Raw genomic sequence first — 24,522 nt, forward strand, 5'->3', positions numbered from 1 at the left:
TTCGAGTAACTCTACTATTTCACAATATATATGTGCCTGGTCGATTTGACTTAGAGATCTCTTACGTAGAGACGGTTATCAAGTCGGCAGATAATCATGAATTGACGTCGTCTCCGTGGCCTGAGACTTGCGCGCATCTGCCGGATCTCGTCTCGGAGTTGCTGTGGTAGCAATTGCGAGGACCCGCCACACGATCTCCGACGCACCACACTTGATGTTACGTCTGATCATTGAGGTTATTATACTTCCTTCTTCCATCATCTTCTTTATTACTACATAGCCGATATTTGCTTGTCATCCGGAATCGAGGTGGCTGTGCCATCGCGCGAATTGTAGAATTCTCGGCATTTGCAAAAGAGAGATTGCACGCATGTTTATGCCAAATTCTCACAGATTCTGAAATACATTTTTTATTCATTTTAGAAATAAGCACTCTAGGTCATTCGATGCTGACAGCTTTCTCATCCTGTGATTCCATCAATGATCTAGATTGAAAGCAGCCTGGTTTTACCTTTGTTAGAGTCTATTTTCTTAGAGTATTCCACATGGCCATGGAATCGAAAGAATACACGTATCGAAGCCTCGAAGGAGGGTCTCATCTGACGGCAGATGTTTACTATGCATCTTCTGCGACAGTACCGGTCGGTGGCGCGCAGCCTATCGGTATGCCTGTCATCTTTATCAATGAAGAAGTTCTGAACACTAAATTCGATGCAGCAATAATGTTCTATGGCGGTGGCTTCGTTGTTGGATCAAAAGAACTCGTGTCCAAAAATGAGATCGAGACTCTTGTGTTAGAGTTTGGCTTTATTGTGGTGGTGCCCAACTACCGTCACTGTCCATCCGTATCTCTATATGAAGGTCCAATCAGTGATGCACACAGCTGTTATGAATGGGTGCAAAATGAACTTCCCAGGCTGCTATCTAACGTCAGTATTATTGCCGATGGTGGCAGAGTTGCTGTTATAGGATTGTCTGCGGGAGGAACTATGGCATTGCATCTGGTGAGTGTTTGTAAAAATTTCAAGATTAACTCTCTTTCTGTGTTTGCTTCGAAAAGATTTTGCTTTCGCACTCAATGAATGGTACCTAAAGAAAAATGCTAATAATATTCTGGGTCTAGGGTGCGGCGAAGAATCCCCCCAAAGCAGTATTGGCATTCTACTCAGGAATCTATTTTGAGGACGCTCTCTGGAAGTTACCCATGCCTGCATTTTCCAAACTTCCTAACTTTCCACAGGAATTTCTAGACAAGATTTATGAAGAAGGGACTGTCGTATCAGCACCTTCGCTGTTCAGGAAGGCTCAAGGTGATTCGCCTCCAGAGCCAGACTTTTCCAAGCCAAGAAACGCATGGCTTCTCTCTCATTTTAAAGACGGTACATGGCTTTCGTCTATTGTGCAAGACGGCGACTATGCACGTGTTGATTCTGCAAAGTTATTCTCAAGTGCTTTCCCACCAACATGCTTGGTGCACGGATCAGAAGACAAGATGTGTGATGCCAAATTTTCTACAATGGCTCACAAGGAATTGCTAGCCAAAAATGTAAAGTCAAAGCTCGTGATTGCAGAGGGCCAGGGCCATAACTTCGACACAAAGCTGGCAAAGGACGATCCGTTATTTGAGCTTGTACGTGATGCGTTCCGATTTATTGCGACGGAAGTGTCTTTGTAAATAACAGGGAAGCGTCTGCTTAACTCTCGACTAAATAAGATGCAAGCATGCGTAACTTTACAGACTTCTTCCATTGGGTTTAACCAAGATTGGTAGCTAGACGAATTTAGCGACTCTTGCGAATTGATCTCTTACACTGAGCAAAGAGAGGGGCTATCGTAGTATGCCTATCCCAAAGCGGTCCGTAGATTCTCTCTGCCGTTCTTGTGGACTGGGGGAGACAGCAAATAGCAAATAGCGGCGGCGTGAATCGAGTTGCTCCGACTTGCTTATAGATTGCGGGGGTTCGGCTTGGATCTGGACCTCGCTCCGAGCAAGATCCGGCGTGAAAACAAGTTCGGAATTAGGAAGAAATACTGCATCAATCGTGCTTAGCTCCGCCATTCCCGCCTACCGTGTTTTGAATCTGACAAGCCTCTATCATAATTGCATACTCACCCATTGGGATGACAGTTGCTCTTCTTACTCAGTATCAGTGAAGAGCCAAACCCTTACTGAAATAGATATCACACTTTATCCTGCAAGTTTATTAGCGCCACTAGCCAATCTCCCTTGCTGTATTCCTAGTACGAAACACTATGAATGTGTGTCAAATCTGTGGCAGAGAATTCCGGCGCAGGTATGCATGGTTTCTTATCTGCGCTTGAGGACATAAAAAGATAACAACGCTGATACATAAATCTACAATAGAGATAGCCTAAGCCGACACATGAGGATGCACGAGAGAGGGCCCAAGGCACGAAGAAAGTCATGCGATCGCTGTCAAAGGTAAAGTTAGTGAAGAAATATTTGAAGAAAAGAAGTTAAACATACACTTTTAGGTCAAAAATTAGATGCTCTGGTCATCGTCCACAGTGTCTCGCATGCGCCGAACGAGAAGTCTCCTGCGTGTATACTGCCGGTGCTGAGAAGTGTCGGAGTGGTGATTCTCAGTCTATTCACAAGTCGACTCCACATTCCGGAACATCACTTATGATTGACTATGGAAAGAAACAACCAATCGATGGAGGATCAACTGAAGATACTGACCAGGAACCACAATCTGGTTCCATTGAATCAGACACCCAAGATCTGACGCCTCTCACATCTTTTCCTACGGAGAATCTTGGGTCGTATCCCACTGGAGGGACTCATAATGTTCTTCTGGCGGATAGTTTCATTCCCAATTACGAAGATACACATTTTGATTGGATTCTTCGAGATGCTGGGGACAGGATGGACTTCAACGCTCTTAATTTCTCTCCTGACCGCATGCTACTTGACCACGCAACTTCGCCACTGTTTTGGTCAACGTACCAGAGTTATCAAAATACCGCCCAAGAACCTGCCTCTAAGTACAAGGAACCTAATGCCCAGCAGGAAGCCTGGCTCCTCGACACACATGAGCCTTTCGAGAGATCTCTGGATATTCCAAGCCTTGGTGGCCAACGTACTGATCTGTCCAAAACGGGATCGTACTCTCAAATTCGGCATCTTGCCGAGGAAGATCGAGATCGTATCCGACGATCAGCCAAGGCTTGCCTTGAAGAGCCACTCTGGGCTGCTGTTTCTTTTTCTGATTTCCCAAGTAGAGAAAAATTAGACCACTGCATTGATCTCTTCTTTGCCAATTTCCGGCCGGTAAGTAAGAACGGCTGCCTCCTGCTGCAGTCCTCTTTCTCAAAATCTGATAAAAGTGATATTAATGAACTCTGGAGGTTCTGAACTTCATTCATAAGCCCACTTTTGACCCAACAACTGCACCAGATACGCTTATTCTTGCAATCGCCAGTATAGGCGCACGATTCACCAATCTTACCGGGGCAGCATCCTTTGCTAATGGTATTGCCAAATTGAATCGCCGCCTCTTACTTTCGACGGTTTGTCACCATAATAAAGGTTGTTTGATGTAAGATAGCCCTTCCGCTAATAAATCTTTCAGGGCGAACGCGAACCACGAGTCGCACGCTCGGAGCCTTTCATGGCGGCACAGCTACTCCAGGGCATCTACGGATATTGCAGTGGCGATAAAGTCCTATTCAATTATAGCGAGAGCTTGAGATGGTCGTTAGTTCAAACAGCGAAACAGATTGGCTTATTTCATGACGCACCACGGCAGACCTCCTTGACTCATAACGAAGATACAGAGGCTCGGTGGATGTCCTGGATTGCTACTGAGCGACGTAAGAGACTGGGATGGGCCATCTACGTATGCTTAATTTCCCAAGCCTCAAGCATTTAATTAGCCTCGGAATCTTTTCTAACATCTTTCCACAGGAATTTGATGCCCTGGTCAGCGTTCTCCACAATCAACGTCCGGCTTTCAGCACGGGTGACCTGACGCTCTCGCTTCCTGAAGACGCAGACTACTGGGAAGCTCCATCAGCCTACTCCTGGATAGCCCTACGTCCGTGGAGGACAGATCCAGAATCGATTGGCTTTCGGCTTGCAGCTCGTAGCTGTTTCGACCCAAGTCTGATGGACAGTGTTCGATTGACCGATACACAGCATATCCACGTCATTGTGGTGATGCTAGCTCGCTTTGTTTGGTCACTTAAAGAGTTACAAGTGTCCCCCCTCATGGAAGTGGTGCCTGATTATTTGCCCATTGCCCAGCATAAAATGACACTTACGGACAAGATGGGGGATTTTCTAGTTTCACCCCATGCAGTAAAATACTCAACATCAGCAGGAGATCGCGGCTTTGTTCATGTTGTTCAAAGAGCCCTCATTATCCACACATCGTATTTATATGCCGCGAGCGACTTGATGGACTGGCTACCAGCTCTACTTCGCAGTGCGGGCCTTAACAAGCCGGCTCGTGAACGCATGGCCAAATGGGGAGAAGAAGATCCAGCACGAGTGCGCAAGGTTATATACCATAGCTCGCAAATCATAGCGATTTGTCGGGACTTTCCGTTTAACACTCCTTACGAGTCTTTTTATGTTTTTTACGCTGGCTCTGTATTGTGGTGTTCCGCTACGCTGTTGTCTTCTCCGGGCATCCGTGGAGATGGCATCCGTGGAGGTAGTAGTGAGAATATTGGTTCTGAAACGGAAACGGACCATACCATTCTCCTGCTGGACAAACCATCGCCTGATAATGTGACAACTTGGATCTCAGAAATCCTTCAGTGGGTTCAAGAGGGTGGCGGGAGCATCCAACTTGGAATGTATGGCGTGCCAAATCTGAGCGCGGCAGAGAGTCGAGTGCAGGTGCTTCAAGAAACTGTCCGGATATTGCAAAATATGCGCTTTTGGGATATCTCACGGGCGTTTGCTTCCACTCTTAGACGTCTTATACGAGCTGTAGAGGTCACTAACGTATAGAAGCTAGTATGACAGCTTTTGAGCATTTATTAACTACTTTGTCCAGACGTATTTTATTCAATGCGGTAGACTATCCTTTTCCTGTGTACAATACCTGATTTCAAGTCGTCTAGTCCAGAGCATATTCCATTCAAGCCTCCAGGGCGTATTTCTACAGCCCACGTGAAATTGCGCCAGTTGCTATGAGGTGCTCTGCAAGCGGAGAAAAATTAACTGCGAAGTTTACATCATCGTGGTTAATATCTGCTCGAATTCCTTTTGATTCGAAAAGGAATTCTCTATTCATCATTGTGAAGCCGAAAATCCTGACAACCGTAATACGTGGATTGTTGATCCAGTTCTTCGCAGTAAAGCTTATGTACTTGCCTCCAGAAATTTCCATGTTGGTGGCGCAAATGGCAGCAGAGAACTCTGTCGCGATACAATCGACTGACGCTTCTATTTTGCCTTGCGTTGTGCTACGCAAAAGCGGCAAGGTAGTCGGATCGTCCTGTATGTTTGCACATTTAGTTGTAGTTTCCAGTGACTAAGAAAGTACTGGATAATAATAGACCAGAGTTACAGGTATGCATAGGAGTTGGTATAAGAACTCACATGATAGAAAACACAATCAGCACCACATCTTTTCACCAACTCGAAGCTCTCTTGAGAACAGACGGTGTATACAGTTAGCCCCGACCTTGTTTTTATTTGCGTGTCAGAAATCCATTAGTGCGTTAAGTAAATCTCAACCAAGATCGTTAATTTAGTCGGTACTTACAGCTTGGCCAATTGAATTTGCATTGACCCGGTAGCTGTGCCGCCCCCATAGATTAACACCTCCTTGAGTTTCCTCTCATCGGGTGCTAGGGGCTCTTTGATGGCTTTATCACCGAGAAATGGTGGATATGGTATTGAAAGGCATTTATATAGAGAAAGTCCACCAACAAATAGAGGAGATGGTAGTGATGCGCCGTCTTCGAAGGACATATTATCGGGTAGGCGAAGAATCATATGGGCTGGAGCAGCAACATACTGGGCAAATGCACCGTCTGTTGGCCTCAGAGGATTGCCTTTTCGACAACCCAATCGGTTAGCAGAAGCTTCCGAAGATTTAGCCCCAATTCAGTTATATACTGAGCTTGAGACTTGGAACGATAGTTTGACCTAACCTCCTGCTACAAAGCCGATGACACGTTCGCCGATCTCGATCTTTGTCACCGCATCGCCAACACAAGTTACGGTGCCAGCAAAGTCACAGCCAAGGATGGTTGACACTGAAGGCTTTGATCCATGAAGTATCTTCCAATCAATTGGACTCAAGGCTACGGCGGCAACTTTGACGAGAACCTCGCCGCTGGTAGGCGCCGGTATTTCGCACTCCCTGACCTCAGCTGCTCCACACTCGTGGTGATAAAGAGCGAGCTGGGAACTCATATGGATTGCTTAGACTGGAAAGAATATTTGGTATATTGTTCAGGATTTGGAGGATTAAAATTCTTCAGAATTGCCAAGGAAAATAAATTCTGTCTTGTGGAACTTCTAAGGTTCTCCGGAGAGCAAGGTCGGCGCTCAGATGACGAACACCGACAATCGCTGCAGTAACGGGCCACTCTTCAGCCAAAAAAAACTGGCAATGTTTTCTGGTACTGTTTCTTTGAAGAATGGAGAGAGTCTACGGATGGAACATTTGGTGCAGCTCGCCCGGAGCGTATTTATCGACCGGGCCGCTCTGTTTACCACTTACACACCATCTCCGACACATCATCTCCGAGTCAACGATCGCCGAACAGCGATAGATGTATCTCGAGGATTTGCATCATATTATCCTTCTCTAACTGAGCGTGGTGTCTTTCTATATAAACCATGCAGTAAATGTACATAGAGATGCATTAGATTTCTGGACTATTTTGTAGCCGTGCTGTTTTCCATAGTAACATTGAAGTTTTGATCGCAAATAAAAAATGGCGATTTCATCTAATGACCAACCATCTTCGACAATCCTCTTGGAACGTCTTCCAGGGAAACTACCTCAGACCCGGATTCCAGATGACGTCGATCTCCAAGCAGGGCCAAATGCCATCGCTGATAAGTTCTCTCGACTAAGCGCAGATGACTTCACGGACGATGCGTTATGGCGTGATACTTACGGCCTTACTGGCACGATGCGCACATTCTATTCTGGAGACACAATTGCTACTATTTGGAGCATTTTAAGTAAAAGTCGCGGCATTGTGTCCCACGCCAAAGTCGTTCCGAGCTCTGCCAAAGTCCTTAGGTTGGATGAAGAGACCTCTTGGATAGAGTGTCGGCTTTTCTTCCAGACCAAATATCCTGCGACAGACTGCTCAGCGATCATACACTTGGTCCCAAGCGCCAGTGGAGAATGGAAAATCTGGGTATTACGCACAATCCTTGAGCAGATCTCTGGCCATGGAAACGTCGATTCTCTCGCGCCTTGTATGCCGTTGGCTAACGGCCACATACAAGTTGAACACAAAATTACATCATCAATGAAGGATCCTCATTTTCATGCTGTAGTTGTTGGTGGCGGCCAAAGTGGGCTCAGTACCGGCGGCCGGCTCCAAGCACTGGGTGTGTCCTACGTTATATTAGAGAAGAATGAAGAGGTCGGCGCAGCTTGGGGTTTAAGATACAACTCTGCCAAACGTACGACTCACATCCAAAACAAACCTCATTTACTCCTATGACTGGTGGCATCATAGCTAACCTCAAATTTAGTTCACACAGTTCGAGAATATTGTAAATAGTAGACACTCAAGCATTATAGACCCAACGGACTAACAGTGGAACAGCACACCTCCCATTTGACCGTACGTTTGGTTCTGAGCTGGGCGAATATCTCAGTAAAGATCAGTTGGCCGCTGGTCATAAAAAATGGGCTGAGAAATATGGAATCGTAAGTTTACCAAATTTCACTTCGCTTAGTTGCAATTTTTACGCTCCTAACTGAGCACCACAATCAGAATATCTGGCTTTCGACAACATTGGTATCAGGAAGCTGGGATAAAGATCAGCGTCTTTATACTCTAACTATTAAAAAGAATGGAATTATCTCAAAAATAACTGCGAAACATGTTGTGTTTGCTACAGGAGCCGGATCGCAAGTTCCTTTGATACCGGCGTGGCCAGACAAGGTAAGCGGGCAAACTTTGTTTGAAGAAGATACTAGGATGCGATGTGAGACGTAAACAGCGTTTTAATATATTGACAACACAACCCAGGATAAATTTAACGGCATCATAGTGCACTCTCAAAACTACAAATCAGCAGAAGGGTGGAGAGGCAAGCGAGGAATAGTTGTCGGCACAGCAAATACAGGTAACTAAACCTCTCACAAAATACCACTATACTCGCACTAACATTGCAGCTCATGATGTTGCTGATGATATGCTTGAAGAGGGAATGAAGGCAACGATGATTCAGCGTAGCCGTACATGTGAGACTTCCTATGCATTCAAAGCGACATCCTCAGCTGACATAACACTAGTTGTGCTTCCGGTAGAGTACATCGCGAGCCGATATCATGGTAAGCAAAACATGGAGATATGCTGCAAATAATGAACTAATAGTATTTTCTGCTTTCCGCCAGTGCTGTATAATGAAAGCATACCAACTGAAATGAGTGATCGAATGATGTTTAGCAATCCCGTTTCAATCAGTCGACTGCTCTCGGCCAAATCATTCCATGCTATGGCGAGAGCAGAGCCAGAAAGATGGGAAGCCCTTGAAAATGCTGGCTTCAAGGTGGATCCTTACGGGGATATTCAAGAAGCTATCAACATTAAATTAGGAGGTCATTACATCGACGTCGGCACGTCAGCCAAGATCAGCAAAGGCTATGTAAGAATCTCCACCCTTTCCAGTTCTCAAAATTATTCATCTTCCGCTCATAAATCACACGCCTAATACTGATGTCACAACCGACTCAGATTAAAGTCAAGTCAGATTCATTGGTGGAAAGGTATACTTCGTCTGGCCTACTTTTCACGGACGGCACGAAGATTGATGCAGATGTTATTGTGCTTGCCACAGGCTTTAATGGGAATTTGCGAAATGATGTTGAGCGCATTTTCGGCAAGGCCGTGGCAGATTGTGCCGGTGACTGTTTTGGCATTAACGAAGAAGGCGAAGTGCTTGGGGCTTTTCGAGTACTACAGCGTGAGTCCTAACCTAGAATTATCTCTCCAACTAGCTATGATGCTATTTCTAGACTAACGATGATTCTAGAGCCTGGTATGTGGTATCTTGGTGGAGCGCTGGGTCATGCAAGATATTATTCTCGGTTCATTGCACTTTCAATCAAGGCAGACGAGCTGGGTATGCCATTTCCCGTATATGTAGACTAGAGCCTTAAGCAGAAGTATAGCCATAAATAAACCAGAATACATGAAAGTAATTACAAATACACTGAACATGGGGATTGAGGTGATTATCCCATACTCATGATTAATAAGAGACATACGGAATATATCGCTGAGGCCCATCATCTTGATGGAGATAGGCGGAGATACTAATAAATGGATAGAATTGGAGGATTACATAGGGAGTCGCAAAAGCCCCACGTGCGCTTAGGGCTTTGGATGCGCCTGAGGCATGAATAAAAGTGCAGTGATTTATGATCATGACGGAGCAATTCAAGGCCGAGTATTATAAATCGCACTGCTTTTCAATTCATCGATCTAGATGGAAGAACTGACTGCATATCCGTAGTTAAGGTATTCTCCGAGAAACAGGCATCTTGGTGGGGACTAACACAACAGCTCCGCGGCAATGAAGTGGTGGCGTGTTAGAGGGCCCCATTTAGGTATACCGTACGATGAAGAGCTGGATTTGTATCGTGAGTGAGGTTTTGTGAAATGAAGAGTCATAATAGACTTAAATAACATGAATTTGCTGGAGTATTTTCACTGTCTATCTTCAGTTACTCATTCGACATAATCTCATCTAGAATTAAACATTCAATCATGGCTCCTCCTGCAAATGGCGATTCCGTCTCCGGACACCAACTGGCTGCTACGTACGCAGACAAAATCAAGGACAAGATCATTCTTGTTACTGGAACATCTCAAGGGAGTCTTGGAGAGGAGTATTGCTTGGCTATTGCCAAGTTTCAGCCCAAGATTTTGATTCTTGCAGGTCGCAGTGCCGACAAAGTCAAATACATGTCCGATGCTATCGCGAAGATCGACTCCAAAATAGCCACCAAGTTTCTTGAACTAAGCCTTGAATCTCTCTCTGCAGTCAAGAAGGCAGCTGAAACCGTTAACTCTTGGGATGATGTGCCATATATCGACGTCTTCTGCCACAATGCTGCCATCATGGGTACGACCCATGGCGTGACAACAGACGGCTTTGAGAGGCAGTTGGGCATTAATTATCTGGCTACTTGGGTCTTTACAAACACCATTTTACCAAAGATTCTCAAGTCGCAGGACCCAAGGGTTGTGCTTCTTGGTAGCGATGGTCATCGCTGGGGCCCGATTCGCTGGAATGATCACAACTTCAAGGTAAGCGATTTGGTCTTCATTACCCTACAGGGAAACTATGGACTGATGAATTCTATTATGATACCGCGCAGGGTGGCGAAACTTACAACAGATGGCGTGCATACGGTCAATCAAAAACAGCAGTTCACCTGTATGCTCTCTATCTTGGTAAATTACTAGGAAAGAGAGCACAAGTATTCGGCCTCGACCCTGGTGTAATAATGACACCATTAGGAGGACACGTTGACTGGGCAGGCGAATTTGGAGACATCAGTGAGTTTCCAATGTACTATTATTCATAAGTAATCCCTGCTTACTGACCCATTCCTTAGACAAAATTGACTTTGAACTGGGTAATGAAGAAGCCGCGAATGGATGGCCAAAGTACCGAAGTAAAGAAGCAGGTATCGCAACGAGTGTCTATGCTTCATTTGATCCAGACCTTTCGGGTAAGCATGTCTACTACTTAATCCCATAGTGTTGCGCATAAGCTAATCCTTACGTGAAAGAATATACTGGAGCGTACCTCGCAGATTGTCAGGTCGCAGACCCGTATGTTCATAGTGTCAGACCTTGGGCATCCAGCGAAGTCGAGGCCAATAAGCTATGGAAGTGGACTGAAGAGCTTCTCAACATGAAGTTTTCATTCTAAATTGTGTCGAGATGGTTGAGCAACTGGACCTGGGAACTTGATGAACGAGCCATGTGTCAGTTCTAGTAAGAGAATAAGCATTGTATCATTTTATAGACTAGTCGCGCGAAGTCTTTCGTAGTGATATATGGATAGTATATAACCAAACATCAAGAACCATATTCTGCAATTAGTGTATGCATCATAACAAAAGAAGCATCTGTGCCTCAGCCGAGCCAAGATTCCACTTCTGAATAACCTCACCCTGCATTATATCGTGCACATAACACTCACCCACAATCTTCCAAGCCCGCTTTCCCGTAGCGGATACACACTTCCGAAGCACAAAGGGTACACCGGAGCCAAAGAGCACAGCTACCCTATCTCCAGGCTCTGATTTCTGGGGACCCAAGCCAAAGTAACCCTTCTTAGTGATGAAGAATTTTCGTCCCAGAGCATACTTTTCGATACCTGCAGGCAGAGTATTCTGTGGCACAAGACTTACTTCCTGCTTCAGGGTTTCATCCACCTCATCGTACGCCCGACGCAAGAAGTCTTGATCAGAAGGATCTTCGATAGCCTCAGGATACGATTTGATTCCTCTTGACCGCCTGTTTTTTGCTTGGTGCTTGGCGAGTTCGTCCCTGTGGCGTCTGGATTCCCAGTATGGATCAGGAATTACGTTTAGCAAATCAAATGGTCGATGGTATAAGTCGTATGGTTGTTGGTGCCATGCTGAAGCAAGTTGACCAAAGAGCGCAACGTATTCGTCATTGTGAGGTGGAAATACCTGCTCCCTTAGCTGAGGAGCAAGTCGGTGCTCAAATCTAGAGCCACCATCTCTTTCTTTTTCTTTGTTGAAAATAGAAGTCGGACGCTCGATAACTTCATTCATCTCTGCAAGGCTAATCAATCCTGTGGTTCTAGCTGTTATAGGAGGCTGGCCTGGTACCCATGACTTTGGGATTTCTGGGAGCCAGTCTTCATAGCGTGGATGATCCTTGGTTTCATCGTCTTCATCTGGGATTGCTTGTCCCACAAACAATGTAGACCAAAACGCTTCCAACAACTCGGCTGCAGTAGGATACCTGTTTGCTGCGCTTTTGTTAGACACGGCGAGATGTTTGCAGCAACCGACTGCAACTATGAAGTGGGTCGCATCAGCCAGATTTTGGTCGATATCTTCAACAAAGCTATCATGACACACTTCAACTTCATCCCACAAAACTCCCCTGATTTGCAAAGACTTTTCGTGCCTGTTGATCTTGAAGCTGGCATTGACCGACGTGGCGGTTGCATACAATGGCTTTGCAGTAGAGTGTCGGAGCTCTTGTAGAAGCCATTTCTTCATCTGGCGCTCAGTGATAAGCTCACCTTGCTGTATTGCGTCGGGATTTTCCGGCATATTGGGGTTTTCATCTCCAATCGCAAGGATGAAGTCATTGCGAGACAGCATTGCTTCAATCTGTTCTTTGACATGATCCGGGCACTGTTTATGGAATGTAAAATGGTCCGGTATGTCTTTCAGGCTTTTGACGACTGCAGAACCGTTGGCAGCTATTTCTAATCGTTTTATCCGACGTTCCCTCAATACTTCTTCCTCGGCACTGCTAACCAGAGGATTCACGTGGAATCCGGCTGGTGTCTCTCTGGCTTCATCATCGCCGAAACGAGCCCTAGGCTTTTTAAAAATGGGCTCTGCCCACCACGGAACGTCGAAATACCGTTGAATATTTCTGAAAGGCAGTGATAGCGCACCAGGTGGAGCAGACCAGTCTGGAGCCCAAGATGGTATGTCTACACTACCATTCACACAGTGGCGGAGGACTTCCAAACCTGTCTCACCGGATAGCAGTTCTGCAGCGAAGTCGACGTATACGTCCTCCACGGATTGATCATATCTTGTCGGTAGTCGTTTTGAAGGTACTCTTGAAAACATGTTCCAGATTGCATAAATCTTGTCTCGCCTGTTTGTAGCCAGGAAGTGCCTATAACGGCAAATCAAGTCAAACAGAGACTTGGACGTTGGCTCTTTCGTAAAATAGTATCCAGCGCTGTCTCGCAAGCTATCGAGCTCTAAAATCTCTGTGATGGTTGGGAAGGCTTGCCTTCTATCGTCTTGGTAAGCTTTCATACGAGCAGCCGCAATTACTACGGACATCCACGAAACGCGGATATGGCCGCAGATAATCGAGGCCTTGTCCAACTTTAGTCCCATTGCACCCGCAGTCAGCTCTTGTACTATCCAGATGCGCTTCCACCAAGGGCGTTCAAACAGGCTCTGCATAGCTTGCCAGGCATGGTTGGGAATGTTGGGCATCTTGTCATATGGAGAAGCATGGCCAAGATGGTTGATCCAATCCATTGCCCGGTCGCTGTCGGATGAAGATTCCCCAAGCCAGATAATCAGCGCCCTGGCTGCTGCGTAGATCAGGTTCATCATTGGAATCTGGTGGTTTTTCTCCAATAAGTCGCTCTGATTGACACATATTGCATCTATCCATAGGTCAACGCCCTGACCTGCTTCCTGGTAGTTCTCTAAGAATGCGTATAGGTTTGCGGTAACTGGAAACGCGATTCCATTGATAAAGATATCCTTGGTGACTGTAGGCGGGCCCCAGGTATATGATAAAGCCTCAAAAAAGGGACCTCCTCTTTTAATGTCCAGTAAGTTGCGTTTGATAAGCGAAGCTTGAATCTGTGTTGACCCTGCCTTCGGCTCTAGTCTTAAGAGGCGTATTTGAAGCTCATCTAATGGCAATTGCTGGTAAAGCAGTTCTGAGTTCCCGATACTGTTCGGATGTTGCGCAGACATTGTGAAGAGTGACCAAGTTTGCTTGGCAGCTTTTCTAGGATATTGAAATGGAAGAGAATGTGTTTCCTATGGTTAACAAGTCGCATTAAATAAGATATACTACTCTGACATTATCTCCTAGGCAGACGTGATAGACACAGCCCCAGAAGGTTGTTCCCAACTTTGCCATTACAATGTGATAAAATGTTGAAGGGGGTGCCGCTAACCTACTTGATTGGCTGGAGTCTGCTTGAAGATCATGTCACCAATAATGCCTTGTCGGATGCCTCTGCAACATCAGATAGGCGCTGTCAGCCCAACTGACAAAGTGAGTGTACGCGCCCTCCCAGTCAGCATCAATTCAAGCTCGCAAGGAACCCCGTTTAGCAACTTCTGAGATGGCTTCAACCAAAACTACCATTCGCTGTGTGTAAAATCTAATAATTTCATTTTTTTCATTCCGTCATCCATATCCCAATTTCAAATGCTTAAGTTTCAGACCACATCCTGACGAGATCTTGCGAGTACCTTGTCATGTCTACCTATTCAGAGCTTCGGGCGCAAACACCTTAGGGAAGGCGCTTTTTGAATCCGCATCAAGCCGAGTTCAACAATAAATCTCTGTTGCCACTAAATTTCAGCCTCTAGCAAATAGCTACAATTACTTAACCTTCTATAGCTTGATGCTTGACAACTCTTTTGTTTATGTTTCTGTACCACAGAGAGAGACTCGCGAATAGAGCAGGTTTACCCCACCGATGACCAAAAGATGGCCAAACCCAAGCGCTAGTTATGGAGTAGCCAAGCATGCACCATGGCGTATCTTTAATCTTTCAGCAACTTACAACAACGGACCGATCGTGACACCCCGAATCGTGAGCACGTAATCCAATAGAATTGAAGAGAATAAGAAAATATAGCCACCAGTGCTCCTTCTTGGACGGGACGTATAATGTGTTACCGTTGGCGACTTGATCTGTCCGGGTTTATCTTCCGATGTGAGAGCTGAGCTTGGTAAAGCGGGGGGAATTTCGTGCCGAGCCGCGAGCCGCGAGCCGCGACGGAAATAATGGAGTAACAATTCTAGCGAGCCTGAGCTGTTGCTCCAAATCCACCGTTGAGACAGACAGGCGTTGGGCGGGCGCTTCTGTTTCGTGTAACTCCCAGCTCGCGAATCTTTCCGTATGAAATGGAGAACAGACGCCTCGGAGCTCTTTATTATCCCCGGGACTTTAAGGCCAGGCTATGAAAGGATTAGTAGCATTGAGAAGCGTGAATCTCGCACCAATCATCGACTCCTGCGCAATTAGTAGAGAGAGCGCGGTTGCTCGGATCCTCTGAAGACTAATACTACATGTGGCAAGACAGTAGAACAGGGTTACGCTGCATGTAAAGAGAAACGCGCTAAGTCGCGAGTTAAGCGCAGGCAATTTATTCTCGTCCAGAAGTACCTCTCAAATACCTGTTTTCTACTCACCTTAGCCTGTGTTGAAGTTAGTTCCAATCCTTCGTGCTATGGAGTACGCATGATCCGAGGGTGATCAACGGCTGAGTTATCAGATGTAAGAGTACCTCAGCTCAGCTCGGTATTAATAAATGAAGCGCCAAGACCCGTAGAAACGCTAATCTCTGTTCCATTCGCATTCGTCTTCTTGTTGTATCACGTTCATTACTCCGTTAGGTTGGTGGGTGCAGCAAGAACTGCATAACATTCACATGCAGAACATGGCCGAGAACCATGAACTACGAGATTTAGAAGGTCAATCTGCCGAGCATGACCGTGAACATCTTCTTAGAGACGACCATGAGGAATCTCCTCCTAACGGCGACCAGCGCCCTGCCTCCCCAATACCACCGCCAGACAAAGCTCCAACACCACGGGTGCAGCCGCCAGGTCGGCGTCAGCATCTACGCTCGAGATGGCATTCAATAGCCTGGAAGGTAGAAGTCTCAAGTTGGATCGCCAGTGCCAGCTGCTTCATTGCCCTTGTCATAGCCTTGAGGGTCTTTGATGGTCATCCCCTGCCGCAGCTGAAATTCGGTATCACTCCTAATGCTATTGTTCAAATCTTGTCGACACTCTGCGAGTTTTTCTTGGAGATATCTTATGGCTCTGGTGTTGGGCAGCTAAAGTGGTTAAATGCGCTGCAAAAGACACCGTTGGCTGATTTTCACACCATTGATGAAGCAAGCAGAGGCGCTTGGGGGAGCGTAGTGCTCATTGCTAGTCGCAGAGGGGGGTGAGTGTGATATCCGTATACATATGGGTTCACTTGACCACGACTGCAGTTTCTTACCTTTTCTCTCGCAGTCTAGTTGCTGCCCTGGGAGCCTTCATCACCATAGTCGCCCTAGGTATCGGCACCTTCGCTCAACAGGCTTTGAACTACGATACGATCTACACAGCCTCTGGTGGGAATGCACTGATGCCTATTGCGCAGTTTATGAACGGTGTGGGTTCTGCGCCCATTGATCACGGAGGAGAAATACAAGGAGTCGACTCGGTGCTCACTTCGGCCCCCTACCTAGCCTTCTTCAACCCCCCTGGTACGAACTTTACCGCGACGGCACCTTGCAGCACTGGTAATTGCACATGGAGCTCTTACCAGACGTTGGGGTTCTGCAATACTTGCAAAAACCTAACACGGCAACTAAAAAGAGGCAAAATACGCATCGTTCCTCATAAACTCACTGACGAAGCTTATGAGACAAATGTATATACTTTGCCGAACGGCTTTGGGTTAACAGGCATTCAACCAGGAATAATGAACAACCAAGTCGATTTCGCCATCACAAACGGAGTTGTCAATGTGACCACGACGATTGCTGCGAGTGGTGGGACAGAGGGATGGGACTCAGTTGCATTTCCACATAATGGGTCAGTGCTATTGAGCGCTTTCGCTGTCGCCGCTGCTCCTGGCACAATTCCCGAGCAACCGGATCAGACAAAATTCGATCCTGATGAGATGGTAGGAGACATGTATGCAGCACCGGTAGCCTTTGAGTGCATGTTGCAGTTTTGTGTTCGAAACATGAGCGCCGTCTTTGTGAACGGCACATTACGCGAGACGGTCACTTCAACATGGACAAACGAAACACAGGGGACACTTCCTCAGTCTGAACATTACACATTTCGCCCACCTCACTCGAACGAGTTCCGTGTTTTGAGTACTGCAAAGGATGCGACAGCCGACTGGCTCAACTCTCTACTTGAAGGAAACGCATATTCTCCCGATGTCGACTCATTCTTGTTTGCCACTTCTTCGGATCTCATGCGGATAGTACGATTAGCCATGAACAGCTCGGAGACAGGGTTTCCTGACTTGATGGACAATTTGGCCAACAGTCTATCTCTCAGCCTTAGAAGTGCGTCGTACCAGCCATCACCTACACATGGTAAAGCATTTTCCCCAATCAGCCATGCTGTTGTGACTTGGGAATGGCTGATTCTACCTGCATTCGAGCTGGTGGCTTCTTTGGTGTTTTTGGTGATAGTTATGATGAGAACAAGAAAGGCTGGCCTAGTCCCGTGGACGAACAATATCCTGGCGGTCTTCTTTCACGGGTTTGATCAACGACCTATTATCGATGGCGCTGATGAGAGCGAGACGGCTATGGAAAAGGAATCCGACGGATTGCTTGTACAATTCCAAGCAAGGGAAGAAGGTGGGAGGATAATCACCGTGAACAGGTAACGGTCGCATGTATGGAGCAAATACTCCGTATAAACAGAATAGGTTAGATCTCATTTACCACAATTAATGCTTGCTGGAGGGGCTGTGTGACAGACCGCGCATGCGCGCCCCGAAGCGCTTAGGACAGAGTCGAAGGATTCAATTGCTCCCGCTGGTCTATCGTATAACGGTGGCGAATTAGTCACGATGTGCCCCCAAAAGGATCGCCATTGCTGCCTCAGAGAGCAGTGATCTAGACTATATCAAGCCATTGTAGGATCAAAAATTGCCGCACTACTTAGTGATGCGTCTACGTATCGTGTTGAGTGAACCTTGGAATTGTCGTACTAGTGAAAACAGGTGCCGCTTTGCTGTAAACGTGTAATAAGCGCAAACAAAGCTAGGACAGCGATCGCCGTATAGTGGTGTTTGTGCCATGAATTTACAACATACCCAATCACGACGAACGTCAACTTCCACCCCAAAAATCTATCTTCTGCCCTTCCATTCCGAACAAAGTTACTTTATTGCATTTTTATATTTATTCTTATAGCTATTGTGTTTGCAGTCGGTTCCTTATCACCTGGAGCCATCGTGGCTGTTTTGCGACTTTACTCGGCCGTTGATTCGTCTTTTGCTCTGGACGTTCTTTGGTTTTATGCTGCGTTGTTCGTTGAGTGGTCTTTCGATCTTGAAAAAAAGCGCAATTCGTTTTCGAGAATTTTTGCTACCTTTTATAACCTGCTAGAACGATCCTGTCTGGGCATTTTGGTTAAGTTATTGAGCTATAGGTTCATAGTCAGGATCTCTTATACCAACACCATCTAGAAACTGGACTTCCCTCGTACATGTACCTACCTATAGATGAGAAATAAAGTATGAAAGACACAGGTTGAGCCAGACCAATCTCAGGTCATGCTCGCACCAACCTCTACAGAGGCCATGGGTGAATTGGATTGGAAAGCCTAGACCATGCCGGATCACGATTATTCCTAGACCGGTATGCACGTCCCTACCTAATAGTAAGCATCACAGTTCTCCTCATTCCGAAGCTCTGAAGCCATCCTACTTAGCTTCACCACTCTTGTTCCCACGTCTCTTCTTCGTCAAACATCTCCATGTCTTCAGCCGAGAGCTCCCATACTCCGCCTCTCGGCGCTACAATCCATCAGCTTAAGATCAAGACCATATTCGATGCCCTCGACGAGCGAGACAAGTTGTATGCCCACCACCTTGCACGAGCAGCATGGCATGGAAGCAGGATCATCATGCGGCAAGTGTCACCAGAAAGCACTGACATATTCGACTTCATCATGGATCTCTACGAGGCCTGTCGTGGGAAATGGGACACCTTGGTAGCGGAGTGCAACATCGCTCCTGAAGAGCTGACTTCATTTCTCGAGTATGCTGCCATGTTCCTTTGCAACTTGGGCAATTTTTATGTAAGTCAAGAGTTCAATACGCCGTTTTCTGCGTCTTTATAATCTTTCTGGGTTTGGGGGTGCTGACGATGAACGATTAATTAGGGAGAAGGTGACCAGAAGTTCGTCCCTGACCTGTCAGCAGAAGCTCTAGGGAAGCTTGCTAGGATTTCCCTAAAGACGAAGGCTGGGCTGGACAAGATCATCGACCCTTTGTTGGCAGTTCCGCCATTCAGCCTCGGATACCCTAGCAAGAATGCGCAGTCGGGCTACTACCCTACCGAGGAGCCCATTACCAGGGATGACATCGCGAAGGTCAAGGACATCATGAACAAAAGGTCGATCGGCCCAGAGAATACTCGCGTTCGAAAAGTGCTCAAGGATGGCAAGCCTGTATTGGAGGTGTTGCAAGCTTCTGTAGAAACTCACCTACCTCAAAATGGAGACAACGAACTGGCAGACGGTATCTTCCTTGTCCGAGGAGATCACTCAGAGGAACTAGCCAAGATCTGCTCTGACTTGGAAATGGCAAAGAAGTATGCAGGGAATGATAAACAGACCGAGTTCTTGACACACTACATCGAATGCTTTCGCACTGGCAGCTTAGAAGCCTTCCAAGAATCGCAAAAGGCTTGGGTGGCGGATGTATCAGCCAGAGTCGAGAACATACTTGGCTTCATCGAGCCTTACCGCGACCCGGCTAGGATCCGTTCTGAGTGGGGGGGTATGATAGGCATTGCCGATGCCGATGAAATCAAGACATTGAAAACCTTTGTCAATAGGTCAGCTACATTCATTCGACAGCTGCCATGGGCGGTCGAGGGCGTTAATGATGGCAAAGGACCATTTGAGAAGAGTCTATTTGAGGCTCCAGACTTTACTAGTGCCCATGGTTAGTTATCCAGTGATATAGCTTCTTCTGTTCTACCCACCTGCTATACCTCCGCCCTCCTCTATGAATGGGAAAGGAGGCACTAACTTTCCTAGCGCTGGCTGTGTGTGGCAGCATCGTCTTCGAAGCCTCCAATCTTCCGAATGTAAGTTTTTGTTTTTTTGCTTCTTGTCAGCCGGTAATAAGCTAATCTTGACAGTACAATTACATCCGAGAGACCCATGGCTTTAAGAATATTGTCCTCGCGAATCGCCTCAGCGTCAACAACAACCCTGACCTTCCCTGTTACTGGGTTGACTCATCCGAGCTCAAGTTTTTCAGGGAAACGACACACATTGTGAGATTCCTTGCCACTGCTATTCACGAATTGATCGGCCATGGCACAGGCAAGCTCCTCAGCGAGACTTCGCCAGGAACCTACAACTTTGACAAGCAGAATCCTCCAATTAGCCCTCTCACCGGAGAAGCCGTAACTTCGTACTATCTACCCGGTCAGACGTGGGGAAGTGTGTTTGGGGAGCTGGCAGAAACAGTTGAAGAATGTCGTGCAATCTTGATGTCGTTTTATTTCATGGACAATAAGCATCTATTGAGCATTTTTGGCTACTCTGACAGTAGTAGCATCACAGCTGAAGACCGTACGTTGCAACAATTCAAACTGCCTAATGTATATGCATAAGATGACACTAAGCCCATCAAACACAGTTCTCTACGCCACATATCTCAACATTGGCGTCAGTGGTCTGCAAGCGCTCGAGCATTACAACGTCCAAAACCAAGCTTGGGGCCAAGTCCACAACCAGGTATGCATAAAATAATCTCCCTCTCAGACACCTCTATCCAACTAATCCTGACCTAGGCCTACTTCTCCATTCTTAAACACCTCCTACAAGACGGGGACAGAGTCATCTCCATCGTGCATAACCCCACGCAGCAATCTCTCACGGTAAATGTTGACCGGTCCAAATTCCTTTCCCGCGGTAAACAGTCTCTGGGCTCGTATGTCTGCAAGCTACACATCTGGCGCTGCACCGCCGATATATCCGCATGCAGCAAATTCTACGAGCCCTTGTGCGCAGTTGAGGGCGTGTATGAAGAATGGCGCAAAATTGTTGTGTCGAAACCGAAGATGAAGTGGAAGTTTGTGCAGCCAAATACCTTTCTCACGGGTGAAAGTGTCCAAGTCAAGGTATATGAGGAGACTAACGAGGGTATTATCCAGTCGTGGGCTGAGAGGGGCATCTGAAAGTTGGAGAATCGCTAGACATAGTGTACCAAAGAGGCATATTCGTATTTCTATCTCCCCTTGCTTTTTTATGTAGGCTTCCTCTCAAACTGCTTACCGCCAGAAAATCGGCACCCATCTATCATAGGCATCTTCGTTCCCAAATTGCGTCGCACTTTTATCCCGCCTGAGCAAATATTTTTCCGCCTCATCTCTCAAATATTTTGCTTCCTTCTCGCTGCCATCGTCCTCACCCTCATTTGTAGACGAGTTCTGTACTAAAGCCTCGGAGAGTTTGAACAGGCCACGCGCGTGCTCAACAGGCATAGCGTCGCTGTGGAATTTTGTGATCTCGAGGGCATCGCGGAGATGTTTACTGGACAGCACATGTTGGTAAATTGACGAACTCAAAGAAATATAGAGTCTACGGTTGAAATATAGGAGGTGGATGGATGGACGGATTGGACAATTGAAGGGAGAGGGATAGGGAAGAGAGAGATGGGAGAGGGGTGAAACGTACATAGCAGCCTCCACCTTGCCCTGATCTAGGCAAACCACGCCCGTCTTATAAATGCATCCGGCATTGAATGGGTGAAAGCGCGTCTGATCACCTTTGAACCACATATTCTGCGCTTCCATGAAATTGGCCTCGGCAGCTTCTGGTCTGTTTCTGCGTCGGTCAAGGATACCTTGGACAAAGTATGCGCTACGAGAGATATTAATCGTGTTGCGTGCAAGAACGAGAGACTGTACTTACAAAGCCAGCATAGCCCAGTTGAGAGGTTTCTCCTGCTTGAACTCTCTGATTGAAATGTCGAGTAATGACTGTGCCTCCTCGTACCTACCCAGATACACGAGACACCTCGCGGTATTCTTCTTTGTGACCGTGGGCCAGTCTGCTTCCCTACCTTCCTTTTCATTCCACTCGGCCCAGGTAATGTATGACCTTTCAAACCACATGAGCGCTTTTTCATGCTGGTTGGCAGTATTGTAGTTGTATCCGAGGTTTTGCTCGAAGCCACCGAGGAGGCCACCCTTGCGAGGTTCTTCTTCTAAGCGCATGTTGTAGCCCTTAGTGTTTAGTTCGATGGCCTCTTCGACCCTACCGATGCTTTCATACATGTTAGCTTGGTGGGACAGTGTCGAAGCCTTGATATCGATGGCCTGTTCCTGATCATTAAGTGTCTCCACGGCTAAGAGATTTAATTCGCAGACGTCCTCAAGCTCTTTAAATGCATTGATCTCGTAGAGATACCTGATGTTGAGTTAGTACATTGTCACAAAATTGTAGCAGGCGATATCTCACCTTTGGCAATCCACTAAAAGCTCGCAGAACAACGACGACGCCTTGAATTCCTCCAAGTGTCTACGCTCCTCCTTAAAATTGTCCTTCAAACAAAGAACTTGCTGTAAGCAATGATTGCACCGAGTCCACTGATGGTACAATTGATTCTTGTTTGTCGAGTCTGACTGTTTGGGAAAGGCATTGTATACTAGCACCACTGCATTGTCGAATGCTTGTTGTCGCTCCTCTAGAGATAGGAAAGATCGGAATTGCATCTGCACCATGCGATGGCACCAGAAGATACGAGCGTCTTTGTCCCATTTTATCAAGGCAAGGGCCAAGAGAGGTTCCATCGCTCTAGAGAATCTGTAGTAGAGGTTAGACAAACTTCTTTCAAGGGAGAGATCAGACATACTTTGAATCATCAAGAAAAAACTCAAGATCATCTGGGAGATCGTGGCCTTGCCTGTTCTCAAATAGATCCTGCGCCGTGTTGTCTGGGACCAAGAATGATGCAACTCCCAGGAAAGCTTGGCTATTTCTTTCCAAAGTACCAAATAATTCATCCCACACCGCCTGTAACTCGGATTTATGAAGCCTCTTTGGATCTTCCAAATAGATGCGCATGAATTCGGCAATGGTGCAAGACCTACGTTGAATTAGACCAGCCATGTGAGAGATACCCAACGCATGACCACCGAGCTTTTCGGCAAGTTCAACTGCCGAGAGTCTCTCTGATTGTATATCGCGGTCTATGTTGTCCTTCAACAAGAACAAGAGAAACTCAGAACCGGTCTTTGCATCCCATGAAGTTATTTCCAAGCCAGAGGTGGCAAATTTGTGCATCAAGTTATGATTGCGAGTGGTAATGATAGCTGTCCCATGACGACTTTCCGGCCAGTATGGCTCTAAGAGGTTGTCATCCTCGACATTGTCGTAAACCATTAACCATTTGCAGTCTGGCATATAGAAAATTAGCCAAGATAAAAAATATAACAAGGGCTAATGACGTACCAGTCGTTTGAAACCACTTTTGAACTAGTTGCAAGTTCTCATTGTGTAGATTAGGCTGTGCTCCAGGCAACTTGAGCCGCAATGCTACGTCTGTGAAGCTCTGTCGCAACGATGCCGCCGTCTCACCATAGACCCAAATACGGCGTCAAACTTGTTCTCTTCCATCTTTTTCTCAATATATCGTGCCGCAATGGAGCTCTTGCCGATACCGCCAAGACCAAACAGCGTTATAGATTGGAAAGCTGTTGCTGATCCATCCCGGCCGAGGACTTCGTCGATACCCTCAAATGTGCTCTCTCTGCCGAAGAAGTTTGTGTACATCTTAATTGGCAGTTGCATCAACGACATTTGCTGTGTGATTGCGGCAATGTCTACAGAGCTGCTTTGGCCCAGCGGAGGTGAATTCATGTCGACTCGATGTGAGGATAGGGAACTCCTTGAAATGCCTCAAGATCGTTGGAGATGGTGGAATGGACACCTTCATGGGCGAGTGTTGGGTACAGCAACGTCAACATAGCTCGGTGTCACTTCGGAAGATGTAGATACTGGTGAGAATCTTTTCATGGTGTAACCGTGCGCGAGAGGGGAAGTGGGTGAGAGAGGAGCAGGTTGGGTTGGGCGAATGGAATAGGAACCAACGAGGGGAGAAAACTCCGACAACAAACTTCACTCGGCGCGCTTTGGCTAGGGCTGGCTGGCGTGGTGACTCTTTTCGTAGCTCACGGCTAGCTAGAGTCATATCTTATCACTTTAGGGTTGCAGAGTAGCTGATTCAAAGTGCTAGCCTTGATGGCGCTGCTGCGATGGAGAGGGATGAGACGACAGCGTTCTTAGCTAACATGGTCAGTCGCTAAATCTGAGAGTGTCGGGAGAAGTTCTCTAGGTGACCCGCCTACCATACAGTGCTTTCCAGACAACCAGACGTTATATAACCCAAGATAAGCCATTTTCAAGACCATTAAGGCAGAAGTCTTTTAACATAATACTTTTGTAGATCAAATAGATTTAGTACATGGATGTTCACCTCTATGCCTCTGTTGAGTTAATGCATAAATCGAAATAGGGGGGCACAGTCTAAAGATTTACATATAGGGCCGTGTGCCCGCATTATCT

The 24,522-nt window shown here is 46.6% G+C and overlaps 9 protein-coding genes across 9 annotated transcripts; 6 read left to right on the plus strand and 3 right to left on the minus strand.

The window, feature by feature from the left end:
- Positions 1 to 545: 545 nt before the first annotated feature.
- V8C40DRAFT_273552 (alpha/beta hydrolase) lies at positions 546 to 1,675 on the plus strand (the record flags this gene model as incomplete). Its single annotated transcript, XM_083220496.1, has 3 exons — positions 546 to 663; positions 718 to 1,004; positions 1,124 to 1,675. The coding sequence occupies 3 exons, from the start codon at positions 546 to 548 to the stop codon at positions 1,673 to 1,675; spliced, it is 957 nt and encodes a 318-aa protein (XP_083076551.1).
- Positions 1,676 to 2,050: 375 nt separating this feature from the next.
- V8C40DRAFT_164903 (transcription factor domain-containing protein) lies at positions 2,051 to 5,032 on the plus strand. The gene is made up of 6 exons (XM_083211521.1): positions 2,051 to 2,294; positions 2,366 to 2,443; positions 2,497 to 3,295; positions 3,373 to 3,534; positions 3,597 to 3,863; positions 3,932 to 5,032. Exons 1-6 carry the CDS (start codon positions 2,254 to 2,256, stop codon positions 4,982 to 4,984), a joined length of 2,400 nt encoding a protein of 799 aa, XP_083076552.1. The 5' UTR covers positions 2,051 to 2,253; the 3' UTR covers positions 4,985 to 5,032.
- Positions 5,033 to 5,740: 708 nt separating this feature from the next.
- Positions 5,741 to 6,400, minus strand: V8C40DRAFT_263453 (chaperonin 10-like protein; the record flags this gene model as incomplete). Its single annotated transcript, XM_083219470.1, has 2 exons — positions 5,741 to 6,036; positions 6,136 to 6,400. 2 exons carry the CDS (start codon positions 6,398 to 6,400, stop codon positions 5,741 to 5,743), a joined length of 561 nt encoding a protein of 186 aa, XP_083076553.1.
- Positions 6,401 to 6,927: 527 nt separating this feature from the next.
- On the plus strand, positions 6,928 to 9,463 carry V8C40DRAFT_285605 (flavin-containing monooxygenase; the record flags this gene model as incomplete). The annotated part of the gene is made up of 10 exons (XM_083222400.1): positions 6,928 to 7,633; positions 7,706 to 7,726; positions 7,780 to 7,883; positions 7,951 to 8,121; positions 8,209 to 8,305; positions 8,355 to 8,423; positions 8,475 to 8,513; positions 8,577 to 8,827; positions 8,917 to 9,145; positions 9,215 to 9,463. The coding sequence occupies 10 exons, from the start codon at positions 6,928 to 6,930 to the stop codon at positions 9,331 to 9,333; spliced, it is 1,806 nt and encodes a 601-aa protein (XP_083076554.1). The 3' UTR covers positions 9,334 to 9,463.
- A 168-nt stretch (positions 9,464 to 9,631) lies between these two features.
- On the plus strand, positions 9,632 to 11,125 carry V8C40DRAFT_285607 (uncharacterized protein; the record flags this gene model as incomplete). The annotated part of the gene is made up of 4 exons (XM_083222401.1): positions 9,632 to 10,494; positions 10,566 to 10,746; positions 10,806 to 10,922; positions 10,983 to 11,125. Exons 1-4 carry the CDS (start codon positions 9,952 to 9,954, stop codon positions 11,123 to 11,125), a joined length of 984 nt encoding a protein of 327 aa, XP_083076555.1. The 5' UTR covers positions 9,632 to 9,951.
- Positions 11,126 to 11,229: 104 nt separating this feature from the next.
- Positions 11,230 to 13,958, minus strand: V8C40DRAFT_238075 (HET domain-containing protein). The gene has a single exon (XM_083214373.1). It carries the CDS (start codon positions 13,917 to 13,919, stop codon positions 11,307 to 11,309), a length of 2,613 nt encoding a protein of 870 aa, XP_083076556.1. The 5' UTR covers positions 13,920 to 13,958; the 3' UTR covers positions 11,230 to 11,306.
- A 1,552-nt stretch (positions 13,959 to 15,510) lies between these two features.
- V8C40DRAFT_238077 (DUF3176 domain-containing protein) lies at positions 15,511 to 17,841 on the plus strand. Its single transcript, XM_083214374.1, has 2 exons — positions 15,511 to 16,138; positions 16,210 to 17,841. Exons 1-2 carry the CDS (start codon positions 15,615 to 15,617, stop codon positions 17,591 to 17,593), a joined length of 1,908 nt encoding a protein of 635 aa, XP_083076557.1. The 5' UTR covers positions 15,511 to 15,614; the 3' UTR covers positions 17,594 to 17,841.
- An 849-nt stretch (positions 17,842 to 18,690) lies between these two features.
- On the plus strand, positions 18,691 to 21,131 carry V8C40DRAFT_285609 (dipeptidyl peptidase 3; the record flags this gene model as incomplete). Its single annotated transcript, XM_083222402.1, has 6 exons — positions 18,691 to 19,014; positions 19,099 to 19,885; positions 19,981 to 20,030; positions 20,085 to 20,523; positions 20,591 to 20,688; positions 20,745 to 21,131. The coding sequence occupies 6 exons, from the start codon at positions 18,691 to 18,693 to the stop codon at positions 21,129 to 21,131; spliced, it is 2,085 nt and encodes a 694-aa protein (XP_083076558.1).
- Positions 21,132 to 21,224: 93 nt separating this feature from the next.
- On the minus strand, positions 21,225 to 23,817 carry V8C40DRAFT_285611 (tetratricopeptide repeat protein; the record flags this gene model as incomplete). Its single annotated transcript, XM_083222403.1, has 7 exons — positions 21,225 to 21,486; positions 21,631 to 21,816; positions 21,868 to 22,365; positions 22,417 to 22,761; positions 22,811 to 23,354; positions 23,410 to 23,507; positions 23,543 to 23,817. 7 exons carry the CDS (start codon positions 23,815 to 23,817, stop codon positions 21,225 to 21,227), a joined length of 2,208 nt encoding a protein of 735 aa, XP_083076559.1.
- Between the last annotated feature and the right edge of the window lie 705 nt (positions 23,818 to 24,522).

Source organism: Trichoderma camerunense, assembly GCF_050948025.1.
Source record: "Trichoderma camerunense strain CBS 138272 chromosome Unknown V8C40scaffold_4, whole genome shotgun sequence".
NCBI lineage: Eukaryota > Fungi > Ascomycota > Sordariomycetes > Hypocreales > Hypocreaceae > Trichoderma > Trichoderma camerunense.